Source organism: Ochotona princeps, chromosome 3, assembly GCF_030435755.1.
Source record: "Ochotona princeps isolate mOchPri1 chromosome 3, mOchPri1.hap1, whole genome shotgun sequence".
NCBI classification, from domain to species: Eukaryota; Metazoa; Chordata; class Mammalia; order Lagomorpha; family Ochotonidae; genus Ochotona; species Ochotona princeps.
The window spans coordinates 79,210,227-79,225,300 of record NC_080834.1 but is presented as its reverse complement, the minus strand read 5'-3'; the positions used below and the strand labels follow the sequence as shown (position 1 = coordinate 79,225,300).

At 41.2% G+C, this 15,074-nt stretch overlaps 1 protein-coding gene across 1 annotated transcript in view; it reads right to left on the bottom strand.

The window, feature by feature from the left end:
• The window catches only part of ATP6V1A (ATPase H+ transporting V1 subunit A), a 46,592-nt gene that overhangs the window by 26,095 nt on the left and 5,423 nt on the right, over positions 1 to 15,074 (bottom strand). The window contains exon 2 of the mRNA XM_004577893.3: positions 592 to 686. Within this exon, the coding sequence (XP_004577950.1) occupies positions 592 to 676 (85 nt within the window). The 5' untranslated portion in view covers positions 677 to 686. The remainder of the gene's footprint in view (positions 1 to 591; positions 687 to 15,074) is intronic.

Sequence of the window (15,074 nt, the reverse complement as noted above, 5' to 3'; positions counted from 1 at the left end):
GTTTATATTTTACAGCTTATCAATGTCAAATTAGGCCAAAAAATTAAGACATACAGGTGAGTAAAATTCTGAACCTTGTTATACATTTATGTAACAGATCATTGAAAACAAGGTATGTGACAAAGTAGCACTCTGACAATCAGATTTAGATAATGCTAAATCTCAGTCACTATGACATTTTTAAAAAAACATTTTACTTACTGTAATTTTACCCAAGTAATCAAATACATTTTTTTTGCAACAGGTGAAAAAAAAGTATTTTATTGGCTTGTTTTTATTTAAAAAAAAAAATATTTGCTTAAAAGGCAGAGTTATGGGGGGGGAGATTTTTCTATCTGTGGGTTCACACCCCAGATGGCTACAAAAGCCAGAGGTGAGCTTGCTTAAAGCTAGGGGCCACCAGCTTCTTGTAGGTCTCCCATAAGGATACAAGGTCCCAAGGCCTTGGGCTATGCTCCACTGCTTTCCCAGCAGCATTTAGCAGGGAACTGGATTGGATGTGGGGTAGTAGGGGCTTGAACCAGCACCCATATGTGGCAGATAATAATCAAAGTTACGGATTCTAACTGGTAATTACCACATACGACTTACCAGGTCCTGAGACTCCATGCACATAACCAAATGAGCTTTCTCTATCTTCATCAAGAATTTTGGGTAGCTTGGAGAAATCCATCATGCCAATTTACCTATGACAAAACAAAACAAAACAAAACAAAACAGAAAAGGAATTATTATAAATTCTAAAGCAAAAGAATCAAGTTGCCAAACTTAACCTCTGATAATTCTTCGGGTATTATGTATCTTCAAAGTAGAATATAAAATAAAATTCTTACAGTTTTAATTAAAAGTGCCTCATTTGTGGATGCTCTATGGTTATGAATTATTAACAAATTATATCTCTATGGAACATATTTCCTACAAAGTAACCAAGGAGTACTCAATACGCCATACAACATCCTCCTCTCTGATGTTCTCTCTGAATTCTCTATTCTTTTCTTCTGAAGTAGTCTATGTGCAGACACATGCATAACCCTGTCTCTCACAAACACAGGTTAATTTTAGCTGAGGGCCTACATAGAAGGTGTCTCTCAAATGTCACGAGGTTGTTCTGCCTATGTAGTTAGAATTGCCAACAGATCTTTCTTTTCTACTTTGTTATCACGGCACCTTTCACAATTTAACACAATACAAACATGCTAAGTTTTTTATTTATTATCTATCTTTAAAATTTATCTGAGGGCCCGGCAGCGTGGCCTAGTGACTAAAGTCCTCGCCTTTAACGCACCGGGATCCCATATGATCGCCGGTTCTAATCCTGGCGGCCCTGCTTCCCATCCAGCTCGCTGCTTGTGGCCTGGGAAGGCGGTAGAGGACTGCCCAGAGCTTTGGGACCCTGCACCCGCGTGGGAGACCTGGAAGAGGTTCCTGGTTCCCGGCTTCGGATTAGCACAGCACCGGCCATTGCTGTCACTTGGGGAGTGAATCATCAGACACAAGATCTTCCTCTCTATATCTCCTCCTCTCTGTATATCTGACTTTGTAATAAAAATAAATAAATCTTTAAAATTAAAAAAAAATTATCTGGAAACATTTTTTTAGTAGAGCACAGAACAAGTTTTTGAAAAAATCAATATATATTCTTAGTAGATATAGACTATGACAAACTCGATGAATAAATCATAAAAATCCAAAAAGAAAAATTGTAACAGATTCGAAAGGATCAAGTTTATCTTGGGCTGGTGGTCTAATTGAATAATTACTGACAATTTAATGAGAGAGGCAAAATACATGTAAAACCTAAATATTGTTCCAAAATCTATCACTCTTCCCTTGAGGGGGGAAGTGATAAAATGCCAAAGTTTACACTTATTTATGATAAGCTCAAAGATTAGAATGTTTAAGGAAGCTATCTTGAAGGTGAGATAGAATCTTTATAAAACAAGGACAAGACAGAATAGCAAAAAGAATTCCAGGTTGGGCAATAACAAAAGAATGTAGATAAAATATCCAGGAAAAGTGAACAGACAAGCATTACTGGTGCAAAGGTTTACATTAGGGCAACAGTGAGAACTCAGGAAGCAAAAGCAGATAGACTAGTTTGTGGGTTTTAACCTGAATGCCAAAATAACAAATGAACTTAAATCTTACGAACAGAAAAGAAAAAAAGCATACAAGATTGAAAAACTATTATGAGAAGAATGGTGTTCGATTACTCTCAAAGATTAAAGGAGGAAATGAGGGCAGGATAAAAAGTTGAAAAAGCTCTAGAAACAGTTAAAGCATGAATGTTAATGGAATTTCATTTATTAAATGTTTAGTGAACTCCTACTAAGAGAGAAGAATTGTATTAAGTTTAGAGAACAAGTTTTGCCTAACACTGAGACTATTCTGAAAGAACTTTTTCTAAAACAGATTTTTTTTTAATTGGAAAAAAGGAGAAATGACAGAAAGGAAAATCTTCTGTATGCTGATTCACTCTCCAAGTGGCTTCATTGGCTGGAGCTAGGCTGATCCGAAGCTAGGACCTGGAGCCTCTTCTGGGTCTCCCCATGTGGCTTCGCCCAGAAGCCATCCTTGACTGCTCTCCCAAGCCACAGGCAGGGAGCTGAATGGGAAGTGGGGCTGCTAGGACATGAACCGGCATCCACATGGGATCCCTGCACATATAAGGTAAGGACTTTAGCTGCTAGGCTACTGCACTGGGCCCAGAGGCAGGCATTTCTTTAGTTTTCCAGGTAACAGAGTATCTGGGTTCAAATTTTGGCTCTGGCTTCCAAACACAGCTTCCTGTTAATGCAGATGCTGGGAGACAACAGTGATGGTCGGATAACTGAATATCTGCCTCCTATGTGAGACACAAATTGAGTTCTGGCTACTAGCTTCTGCTCCAGCCTAGCCCTTGCCACTGTAGATGTTTGGGAAGCGAAACAGATGGAAACTCCTTCTTCCCTTCTCTCCTGTCTCTTAAAGTAAATTAAATGCAACATATAATACTTTGTTGAGTGCAATAACGGAGAGGTATGCCTGCGTTTGGGACATCAGGTATATGAGAAATCTCTGTACCTTCTGCTCAATATCATTGAATATCTAAAAGTGCTCTCAAAAATAAAATCTGTGTGTTTTAAATGAAGAGTGAAAGCAAACATTAACATGATAGAGATGGGTCCAGCATGGTAGCCTAGTGGCTAAAGTCCTCTCCTAGAGAGCACCAGGATCCCATATGGATGCAGGTTCTAATCCCGGCAGCCCCACTTCCCATCCAGCTCCCTGCTTGTGACCTGGGAAAGCAGTCAAGGACGGCCCAAAGCCTTGGGACCCTGCACCCCCATGGGAGACCTGGAAGAAGTTCCCAGCTCCTGGCTTTGGATTGGCATAGCACCAGCCGTTGCGCTCCCTTGGGGAGTGAATCATCGGACTGAAGATCTTCCTCTCTGTCTCTCCTCCTCTCTGTATATCAGACTTTGCAATAAAAATAAATCTTTTTAAAAAATGATACAGAGACATGGCAGGCTTTCAAGTAAACAGAATCTGCTTGGGGAGGGAGAAGGAAAACTGAAAAGAACACAAAGACGGTACTGGTGACGAGGCAGAGACAATCAGCAGGTTGGTAGTTTGTTGATAAGGATGAAATCAAGAGTAAAAGTAATTGGAAATAATGAAACTGAATTAGAAACAAAGCAATAAGGCAGTCATTAACACAGAAAAGAACACTACAATTCCGGTGTCAGCAGAAAAATAAAATTGGAAGACAGGTGGTTAAAGGAAAGACAATTTTATTGGATTCCTGAAGATGCAGTAGGAAAGGCCATCGAGGAAGAGCAGGAGACAGCAGAAGACCAAAAATTCAAGCAGGACCAGTGTTGTGGCACAGCACATTAAGACACTACTTGCAATCCGGGCATCCCACACTGGCGTGCTGGTTCATGTTCCAGCTACACTGCTTCTGTCCCAGCTCCCTCCTAAAGCGAACGGAAAGACATTGAATGACGGTCCAAGTTCTTGGGTGTCTGCCATTTATGTGGCTGGCCAGGAGTTCCAGGCTCCTGGCTTCAGTGTAGTCCAGTCTAGGCTGCTGCAGCCATTTGGGAGTGAACAGGCACATGGAAGATCTCACTCATTCAGTCACTTTGCCTTTTAAATAAATGAATAGACCTTCAAAAAACAGGCAGAACAAGATTTTCCAGAAACTAGTAGATACTAGGGGGAAAAAATCTGAGAGAAACACACTTAGGTGGGAAATGGAATATGCAAACATTTTCCATTTTTGAACTGGCAAATCAGGCTGAACTGCAATCTTTGGAAACTTCAAAATTTTCAAAGTCAAAGGAAAACTTGAAAGTCATATTATCTAACTTCCTCCTAGGTCTTAATATTCCCTTGATGGCATCATGACACATGGTCATCTTGACATTAGCAAGGAAAACAGCAGGAGAACCTGAGTCAACAACTTGGGATCCCATTCTGGTACTCTTAATGGCATGCTGCACAACATCCTGGGAAAAGGCTTTTTTTTTTTTTTTTGGAAGTCACAGTTGCAAAGAAAGATGGGGGAGAGGCAGAGAGCACAATCTTCCACCCACTGATTCACTCTGTATAAGTACCACGCGCTAACCGATTGCGCCACTGGAGCTCACTCTGCAGATGGCTGCAATGGCCAGACCTGGGTCAGGCTGAGCCATGAGCTGCATCTGGGGTCTCCCAAGCAGGGGTAGTGACCCAAGCACTTGGGTTATTTTCTGCTGCTTTTCAGGTATATTTGCAGGTAGACAGACAGGAAATGGAGCAGCAAGGACATGAATTGGTGCTCCTATGGGATGTTGATATTACAGGAGGTGACCCAACCCACTATGCCACAATGATGGCCCCAATATATTCATCTATTACATGAGGTGACCCAACCCACTATGCCACAATGATGGCCCCAATATATTCATCTTACTATCTATAGTTTTTTTGTTTAAGATTTTATTTTATTGGAAAGTCAGATTTATACAGAGAAAAATATCTTTCATCCACAACAAGCAAAGCTAAGCTGATCTGAAGCCAGGAGCGTCTTCTGGGTCTCCCATGTGGGTGCAGGGTCCCAAGACATTGGACCACCCTCCTTTGCTTTCCCAGGCTATAAGCAGGGAGCTGGGTGGGAGGTGAAACAACCAGGACACAAATTGATGGTTATATGGGATGCTAGCGCTTGCAGGTGTAGTATTAGCCAGGTGAGCTATGGCTGTTGGCTTCCCACTATATACATTTGAAACATAATGCTCTGAACCCCAGAATTGGATTGACTGGATTGTAAGTTTGTTTAAATGTTCCTTGTAAAATGTAGAATGCTTATGAAATTATGCTGGTAATGGTAGTATCTGATCCATGTCTCAATGTATAAAAACCCATTTCATTGTTAGAAATCTGCTGGAGAGTCTGTCTCTGCAAGGAAACCCCAGCCTACCTCCCTGTAACGTCTATGCTCTGACTTTATTTCCTGCAATTACTTGTAGCCACACAAACCGTGTATGTCAATCTGTAAGGCAATTCTTTCTAGTACTTTCAACTGTCCCTCAAAAAACAAATTTTCCAAAATCCTCACTACTGTGGTTATCATTTTCTGAAAGTATATTGCAACGTCAGGATTTTTATTCAAACACAATAAAGCTTATTACTCTAGATGTTGTATGAATAGATACTGAAGAATACTCAACTCTGAATACTTGTTTTTAACTGAGACAAGAGACCAAGGCTTAGAGTCAGACAGACTTGTGTTCGTATGTCCAAGTTGTGTTCTTGAACAAATCAGCTTCTCTTCCTTTCCTCTCCTCTCTCTCTTTTTTTTTTCTTCAATACTTGCTTTATTTATTTGAAAGGCAGAGTTACAGAGAGACAGAGACAGAGATCTTCCATCTACTGGCTCACTCCTCAGATGGTTGCAATGGCTATAGTTGGGGCAGTCTAAATCCAAGGGCCAAGGTCCTCCTCCTGGTCTCCCTCATGGGACCCAAGCCCCTAAGCCATGCTCTAATGCCTACCAGGCACAGGAGCAGGCAGTTGGATTGGAAGTGTAGCAGCCAGGACTCAAACAGGTGTCCACACAGGAAGGCAGTATCCCAGATGGTAGCCTAACTCACTGCACTATAACATCCACCCCTTAATCAATTTCTTTCATCCTTTTGGGTCTCAGTTTGTAAGATATAATGCAGTTGTTATGAGACACTGATCAGTAAGGCTAACAGAAAAGTATCACAATGACTGTTAATTTTACCCATAGACAGGAAGCAAGATTGCCTACTTTTTTAAAAAGTATATCTAATGTATTATCTTGTTATCTGAATCAAATCGAGTTAGATTTTGTTATTATATATATTATACTGCATTTTTATTTTCTAAAACCAAATAGAAATTTTTTAATTCCCAATAAATTGCCAGCTGCTGTATCATAGGTAGAAAATATGATGGAGTAAGACATAATCTTGTCCTTACATGGTGGTATAAAAAGACAAGGTGACATACAGCATACACGTGCTCACAGGAGCATTACTGGATGATTTATAAGAACATAAAGACTTGTGACTTACAGGTTAAGCTGAGACCAAGATGAATAGACGCATCACGTGAAGCTGATTTACAGATACACGATTCAAATGAACTTTAGGAAGGTGTTTCAAAGAGTTGATGAGGCAATAATGGTGTCTTCAGATTTTGTATAATAATTGTTTACAAACTTTCCCGTTAAAACTGAACAGTGAGGGCCTCCAACTGCATGAGCAATGATCAGTGCTAAAAGAAGAATTCATTCATGATTCAGTTGTCTCATGAGTTTATTAGTCAGCTGGATAATTCCAGCCACCACGGGAAGTTTGACAATTCTGTAGTTTTTAATTTTTCTAGGATAGTAGGCATTAAAACAGTGGCAATAAATTAACAAAGGACTGAAGAGTCACAGTTATAATTCTACAAATTTACCCAGAGATGATTTTCACCTTGTCCATAAACTTGCATATATGATACTTTTAAAAAAAATATTTATTTGAAAGGCAGCGTGACACAGAAAGGAAGAGAGCAACAGCATTTGCTGGTTCATGCCCTAAAACCCACCGCAAGCAGGCCAAAGCCAGGAGCCAGGAACCCACCTGGGTCTCCTCTACTGACGGCTGGAACTCAAGCATGTGAGCTATCACCTGCTGCTTCAAAATGCATTAGCATGGAACTGGATTAGAAGCAGCAACGCAATACCACACTCTGACATGGGATGCAGGTAACCCAGTGTGCAGCTCAGTGTGATGAAATCCCGGTCCTAATAAACATTACTGCATTACAAATTATTGCATTATAACAAACTTCACTTTTTTTTACAGAATCAGGATGTTTGCAAGGGAAGGTTTAGCCAATTGAGCCATCGTGCTGGGCCCAACTTTTTTTTTCTATGATTTATTGAGTTTAAAAGTCAGAGTTCTATATAGACATAGAGAGAGAGAGAGAGAGAGACAGAGTCATCTGGGACATTCCTCAGGTGACTGCAATGGCCAGAGCTGAGCCAGGTCACAGCCAGGAGCCTACTTTTGTCCAGGTCTCCATGTGGATACAGAGGCCCAAATGCTTGGATCCATCCTCTGCTGCTTTTCCCTGGCCATTGGGAAGGCGCTCAAAGCAGAGCAGCCAGGACTTGAACTGTCACCAAGTAAGAATGCAGGGTCACAGGCCCCCAATTTCGCTTTTTAAAAAGTAACCTTTTCTTTTTCTTAATTTTGTTTATTTTTATTGGAAAGACAGACAGTGAGGTATCTTCCATTCATTGCTTTAACTTCCTGTATGCCCACAACAATTAGGGTCAGGAGCCTTAAACTCATTTGGGTATTCCACAAGGGTGACAGGAATGCAGCAATTGACCCACTCCCTGTTGCCTCCCTGGGTGCACAGCAGCAGGAAGTTGTAACTGCAGTAAAGACTAGACTCAAACCCAGGCACCCAGTATAGGATGTGCACATCCCCAATAGCAGCTTGCCCACTGTGCCCAGTCGTCTGCTTCGACGCTGTTTTCTAAAAAGTTCCTGTTAAGGGGCCCAGTGCAGTAGCCTAGCAGCTAAAGTCCTCGCCTTGAACTTACAAGGATCCCATATGGGCATGGGTTCTAATCCTGGCAGCCCCACTTCCCATCCAGCGCCCTGCTTGTGGCCTGGGAAAGCAGTCGAAGATGGCCCAAAGCCTTGGGATCCTGCACCCGCATAGGAGATCCAGAAGAAGCTCCTGGCTCCTGGCTTCAGATCAGCACAGCTCTGGCTGTTGTGGTCACTTGGGCAGTGAATCATCAGATGGAAGATCTTTCTCTCTGTAAATCTAACTTTGCAATAAAAATAAATACAACAGGTACAGACACACAAGGGTCTACTTCATTACTAAATCATTGTTTTCAGTTGTTAACCTCTTAAAGAAATTAACCACTGCAACAAACTCCCAGGATTGGCCCAAGGTAACAGGCCATGTCTTTCCTTTTAAAAATATTGATTGGGCCCGGCGGCGTGGCCTAGAGGCTAAAGTCCTTGCCTTGAAAGCCCCAGGATCCCAAATGGGTGCCGGTTCTAATCCCGTCAGCTCCACTTCCCATCCAGCTCCCTGCTTGTGGCCTGGGAAAGCAGTCGAGGACGGCCCAATGCATTGGGACACTGCACCCGCGTGGGAGACCCGGAAGAGGTTCCTGGCTCCCGGCATCGGATTGGCGCGCACCGGCCCGTTGCGGCTCACTTGGGGAGTGAATCATCGGACGGAAGATCTTCCTCTCTGTCTCTCCTCCTCTGTGTATATCTGACTGTAATAAAATGAATAAATCTTTAAAAAAAATAAATAAAAATAAAAATATTGATTTATTTTCTTTCAAAGGCAGAGTCACAGAGACAAAAGGAGAGAGAGACAGAGAGACCTTTAATCTGTTGCTTCACTTCCCAGATGGCTGCAGCAGGCCAAAACCAGGATGTGGGTTTCTTCTGGGTGTCCCATGTAGGTGCAGGCACCCAAGTACTTGGGCCATTCTCAGCCACATTCCCAGGGCCAACAGCAGGGAGCCAGATCCAAAGCAGAGCAGCTGGGATTCAAGCCCACGTGGGATGCTGGCATTAGGCAACAGCTTAACCTTCTAAGCCACAGCGCTATCCCCGACCAGCCTTCTTAGAGCATTAAAATGTACAAGTCCCACAGCACTGATAGGTTTCCTGTTACACTTCTCAAACTTTTCAAAGCATTCAGTTGATATAAATACAAAAAAATAAATGAACAGAAAAACCCCTCTCCTACCAACACCCCAGATTTTGAGCAAGGAACAAGAAAGGCATACTGGGAGCAGGACAATTTCCTTGCAAGCTGTTGTACATTCTAAATTATGAAAGTACATCCTCCCCACAACTAAAATAAAAAATGATTCATCAAGCAGATATCATACAGCTAGTTGATAACTGATATAGAGCTAAACAAAGCAGTTTCAAAAGTATAGACATACAATGCATTGGTTTGTTAATAACTAATCATTATCTATGATGACAGTCAAAAATATTCCATTAGAACCTTCTGCTTTACCCTATGTTTATACCCACATGAATAGAGACAGGCTTTTAAACCTGTTAATAAGGCAGCCTCCTAAAACATGGCTTTCAATAACATAACTACATTGTAAGCTAGATTATACCGGAAGTTAATTTTATATCAAATCTCCATGGCATACAGGCCAAACCCTAATGTGATTTGCTGCTATATAAAATTGTTTTAGAGGCTACCGAGTAACTCATGGTATTCAATAATTCTTGTTGCTCTCAATTGCTTCAAAAAAATAAAGAACACAACCAAGTTACATGTTTTCAGAAAAACTGTTATACATAGCTGTAAGCCTATGATAATGTATAAAACACTGAACTTTGGCTGTGTAACTCATAACTTGATTAAGAATAAACAGTGAAAGCAATTCACAATTAAGACCCCTTTAGTCACAAAATAGGTCCCTTCCAACCCCATTTTGTAGAGGATTAAAAAAAAACAAAAACAGATTTTCCTGCAACAGAATGAAAATCCAGAAGGTGGCCAGGCAATCGTCTGTGCTCATGAGTCATCAGACTCCCCCACAGGCACTGCAGAACACTGCAGTGGCAAACAACAGCAGAGGCCCACTGTCTTTTTTTTTCCCCCTTTTTTCTTTCCGGCCATGCCCCTCCCTCCTTTTATGAAGCTGACTCCAAACTATTTCAGATTAACGCACTGTCCCTAGTAATTTCATGATCCCCTAAATAATTATTTTTAGTACACCAGTCTTAAATAATATAAGTCTTGGAACAAGGAGGAAGTCATACATAAGGTTTCAAGGTACTATTTACTCACATGCAACACATCTGGGTTGGCCTGAGCATGGTAAACTACAGAGCGATGGAAGGAGGGGTTTACAAAGCGGCATGAGGAAGCTTCTTTTGGAGGTAATGGATATGTTCATCACACTGATTGTAGCGATGGTCCCATGTGTACACCCACACACCAAAACTTACCCAATTGCATCCTCAACACAGGACAGGTATGGGGCCTGTAGTCGGCTAAGCCACCATCAAAGAAGTTGGCATGCCATACAAGCAATGGTTTGAAATACAGCCTGGGAAAGCTGCGGAGGCTAAGATGACCAAAGTGCTTGGGCCTCTGCACCCATGACACCCAGAAGCAGCTCTGGGCTCCTGGCTTTGGCTTGGCACAGTCCTGCTATTTGGGGAGTAAACCAGTGGATGGATAATTACACTGCAACAAAATTATTTTTAAAAAAGCAAAAACTGTTATATGGCTACTACTGGAAGGGCATAATACATAATCACTCACCTTTTACTTCTCAAAACAGAATTGTTTAAAAGAAAAAGCTATACGGTCTTTGAGAACCTGGTAAGGGACTACCACAGAAGACAGGAATGAAACCTTAACCAAACTCACGTCTGTCTGTTTTAAATGATTTATGTGACGAAGGATGAGACTGTGGGTACAGCCTCTTGTCATTAAGTTTAGCAAACCCTGGGGATTTCCTCAATCTCTTAACAGCTCAGGAGCACAGAAGTCAGATACATGTTGGAATACTTATTCATCTCTTATTAGGACAAAATTAAACAACAAATCAGATTAGAATATCCTGAGTGAGGATTTAGGAAATCTTAACACTTTTTTGAATGAACTTGTAAACTTGTATGCCAGCTCAGCTCTAGCATTTTGGATATCACAGCTGTTACAGCTTGATGGCTTGTTTGGAGGGTGGATGTAGAGGGACTTCTTGAGATTTATTTATTTTTATTGCAAAGTCAGATATACAGGGAGGAGGAAAGAAAGAGAGGAAGATCTTCAGTCCAATGATTCACTCCCCAAGCGGCTGCAACAGCTACAGCTGAGCTAATCCGAAGCCAGGAGCCAGGAGCTTCTTCCGGGTCTCCCATGCGGGTGCAGGGTCCCAAGGCTTTGGGCTGTCCTCAACTGCTTTCCCAGACCACAGGAAGGGAGCTGGATGGGAAGTGGGGCTGCCAGAATTAGAACCGGCGCTCATATGGGATCTCAGGTGTGCAAGGTGAGGACTTTAACCACTACTCTTTCACGCCGAGCCCTCTTCTCTTGTTTCATATTTCTTTAGTTTAAGGTACAATTATTTTATAACAAAGAGTTAGTTATTATCAACAGTCTATTTGATCTCTATTTGCAGCTTATTCCTGAACCCTCTCTATCCTCAATGCAATGTTTTGGTGGATGAGATGATGTTCACAACACACTGACAACAGCAGATGTACAAACCCAATTCCAGCACTGCGAGGAAGCTGACACCTAAGGACAGTGCATGCTGATAGTTTGGGATCAGTCATTCTAATTCTTCTATTCATATATTTTTTCCTTTCTTGAAATAAATGAAATTGAAGATGTTGAAGAGAAGTATGCTATATTCAAGAACAAGCTCCTAATTTAAAAAATTATTTATTTTTATTTGAAAGTCAGATATACAGAAAAGAGAGACAGAGAGCAAGATTTTCTGAGCGCCGATTCACTCCTCAAGTGGCCACAATGGTCAGAGCTGCGCCGATCTGAAGCCAGGAACCAGGAGCCTCTTCTGGGTCTCCCATGCGGGTGCAGATTCTCAAGGCTTTGGGCCATCCTCGACTGCTTCCCTGGTCACAAGCAGAGAGCTGGATGGAAGCGGGGCCACAGGAACACAAACTGGTGCCCATAAGGAATCCTGGTACATGCAAGTGAGGACTACTGCCTGTAGGCTACCATGCTGGACCCTACTGTCTAATTTTGTATTATCAAAACTACAGGGGTTATTGAAAACTTGTTTTTTTCCTAAAGATATAGACATTCCTATAGTTAGCTATTACACTTCTAAAGCTCGTATTAATTGTGAATCTGACTTCCTATTTATAACTATATGAAAGTTCTTAACATTATTTTGTTTCACAAAAGCAGCAGCTTTCACAGTGAACAATTATAATATTAAACTCTTAAAATAATAAAATTCAAACTTGAACTGATAGAAATTCAATATATAAATCACATAAGGAACATTACAAGCTACACCTAAAATACTGCTATTTGAAAGTAACAAGATTCATGTCTGTTCCTTAAAAATGTAATTATCTCAGTTGTTTCAGAAGATAAATGAAAAAAATTCTTCCTTGCTGATTCATTCTCAAATTCCCATAAAACGGCCCTCGACGGGCATTGAGCTAGGAGTCAGGAATTCCATGCGCTTCTCTCCCGTGAGCAGCAGGCACCTGGTGACCTGAATCACAGCTTGCTGCCTCACGGGGTGTGCTTTAGCCCAAGCTGTGGATCATTCGGGGCGTGAACCAGCAGATGAAAACTTTTTCTGACTTTCCCTCACTGTCACACTGTCTTTCAAATATTAAGTAAACAAATCTTTAAGAATTAGATTGGGCCCGGCACACTAGCCTAGTGGCTAAAGCCATGCCTTACACACGCTGGGATCCCATACGGGTATTGGTTCTAATCCCAGCCACTCTGCTTCCCATCCAGCTCCCTGCCTGTGACCTGGGAAAGCAGTTGAGGATGGTCCAAAGCTGAGGATGGTCCAGAGTTGAGGATGATCCTGTACCCTGCGTGGGAGACCTGAAAGAGGCTCCTGGCTTGTTACCAATGTAGAAAAATCTCCGAGGTAATACTGTTAAGCAAAAAACTAAAGCTGGGGTAGATACCATGACTCAACAGGCTAACCCTTTACCCTGTGGCACTGGCATCCCATATAGGGGCTGATTCGTGTCCTCGTTGCTCCACTTCCCATCAAGCTTCCTGCTTGTAGCCTGAGAAAGCAGTGGAGGATCACCCAAAGCCTTGGGACCCTGCACTGTGTGTGTGGGAGACCTCAACAGAGGCTCCTGGCTCTTGGCTTCAGATCGGCTCAGCTCCTGCAGTTGTGGTCAGATAGGGAGTGAACCAGCAAATGAAAGACCTCCTATTCTTTCTTCTCTTTGTAAATATGCCTTTCAAATAAAAAAAAATTTTTTTTAAAGCAAAAACAGAAAACCTTAAGTCCCATGAGACATTAGTACTTGTGGATAGACATAGGGAGAAAAATAAGACTGCGGGGAGAGGGAGATAAGGAGGACAAAGAGAAAAACCTAAGTGTATGCTTAAATTTTTGTTTTACTTATGTTTGCTTTTTCTACTTCATTAAAAGCAATGTCGGTCTGGGAAGGCGGTGGAAGATGATCCAACTCCTAGTCCCTGGCTTCAGCCTGGCCCAGCCCAGCTGCTGCTGGGAATGAACCAGAACAGCTCTCTCTGCCTTTTAAATAAAATAAATCTTCTAAAAAAAAAGAACGATTCGCTCTATACTAAAACAACTGAGTCAAATAATAAAATTATAACATAGCTAATTGAGCAAATATCAGCATGAATGTAGCTCATATGTGCTAGCTACTATTCTAATCACTGTTTTTTCAATCTTAATTTAAATTCACAATAACTAAATATTGCCCTTCCTATAAAGCTGAGAAAAAATGCAACACAGACAGCCAAAGTAGCTCCCTCAAAGTCACATTACTAATAGGTAAAGGAGTCAGATTTGTCCCATAGTCTGGGGGCAGTAATTCAAAGTTCTCTAAAAGACTGAATTCATGCATTAATTGTAAATACTTCTGATTTTTCTTTTTACAGACGCTTCTTTGAAGTTTTCTTATAAGCGTTAATCCTGCGATTCCTTTTATCCACTTAATCCAAATGCCAAGTTTTCTTATGATTCTGTCATATGATTGAGTCAAATGATATAATACTTCCAAAGCCTACTCTATATAGCTCCAAGGCAGAAAGCATTTCTACAGCATGTAAGTTCCACCATGAAGACAAAATGTAAATTTGTAATCTCATCTGCTAGTGATTACTATATCCTGGTACATACAATGTGAAAATTTCTTATTGGATGCCCAAGGGTTATCACATACATATGTTGATCTCCTCTGAGAAGCCGCAGACAAAAAAATAACCGATCACCTCTAGCCATCTATATTAATATTTTTCCCTTTTGTTAATTCTTTTCATCTGGTTGTCTATTTCTTTTATAAAATACTTTAATTTTCATCTATAGAAATATTACAACCTTATTATTAAAATATGTACTATAGAAAAGCATAAGGAAGTAAGCAAAAATCTGAAATCCCAAGCTATCCACGTTGAGATAATAAGCAGACATTTAGATGGCCATCCTTCACTGTGACTCCTCACCCACACCTGCACATGCACACGTCAGTGGAAACACTGCTGCTTTCTCATCCTGCGTATTTCCTCCTTACAACGTTGACAACTAAATCAGCACATACGATAGCCATGGTGTTTTTAAGTGGTCTTACAAAAATATGATCTCATTACTTATATCTTTGCCTTTCTTACATAGGATGTAAGTCCCTAATATACATTTAACTCCTACCATTTAATGACTTCATCACATTTCTTAATATTGGTTGCACAATTTACATACAATGCCCACATTGATAAAACTTTCCCCTTGTTCCCAGGTTCCAACACTCCGGCATTCAACATTCAAGTACACACCTGCTCATTTACTGGTGTCTTTCTGACAGAAC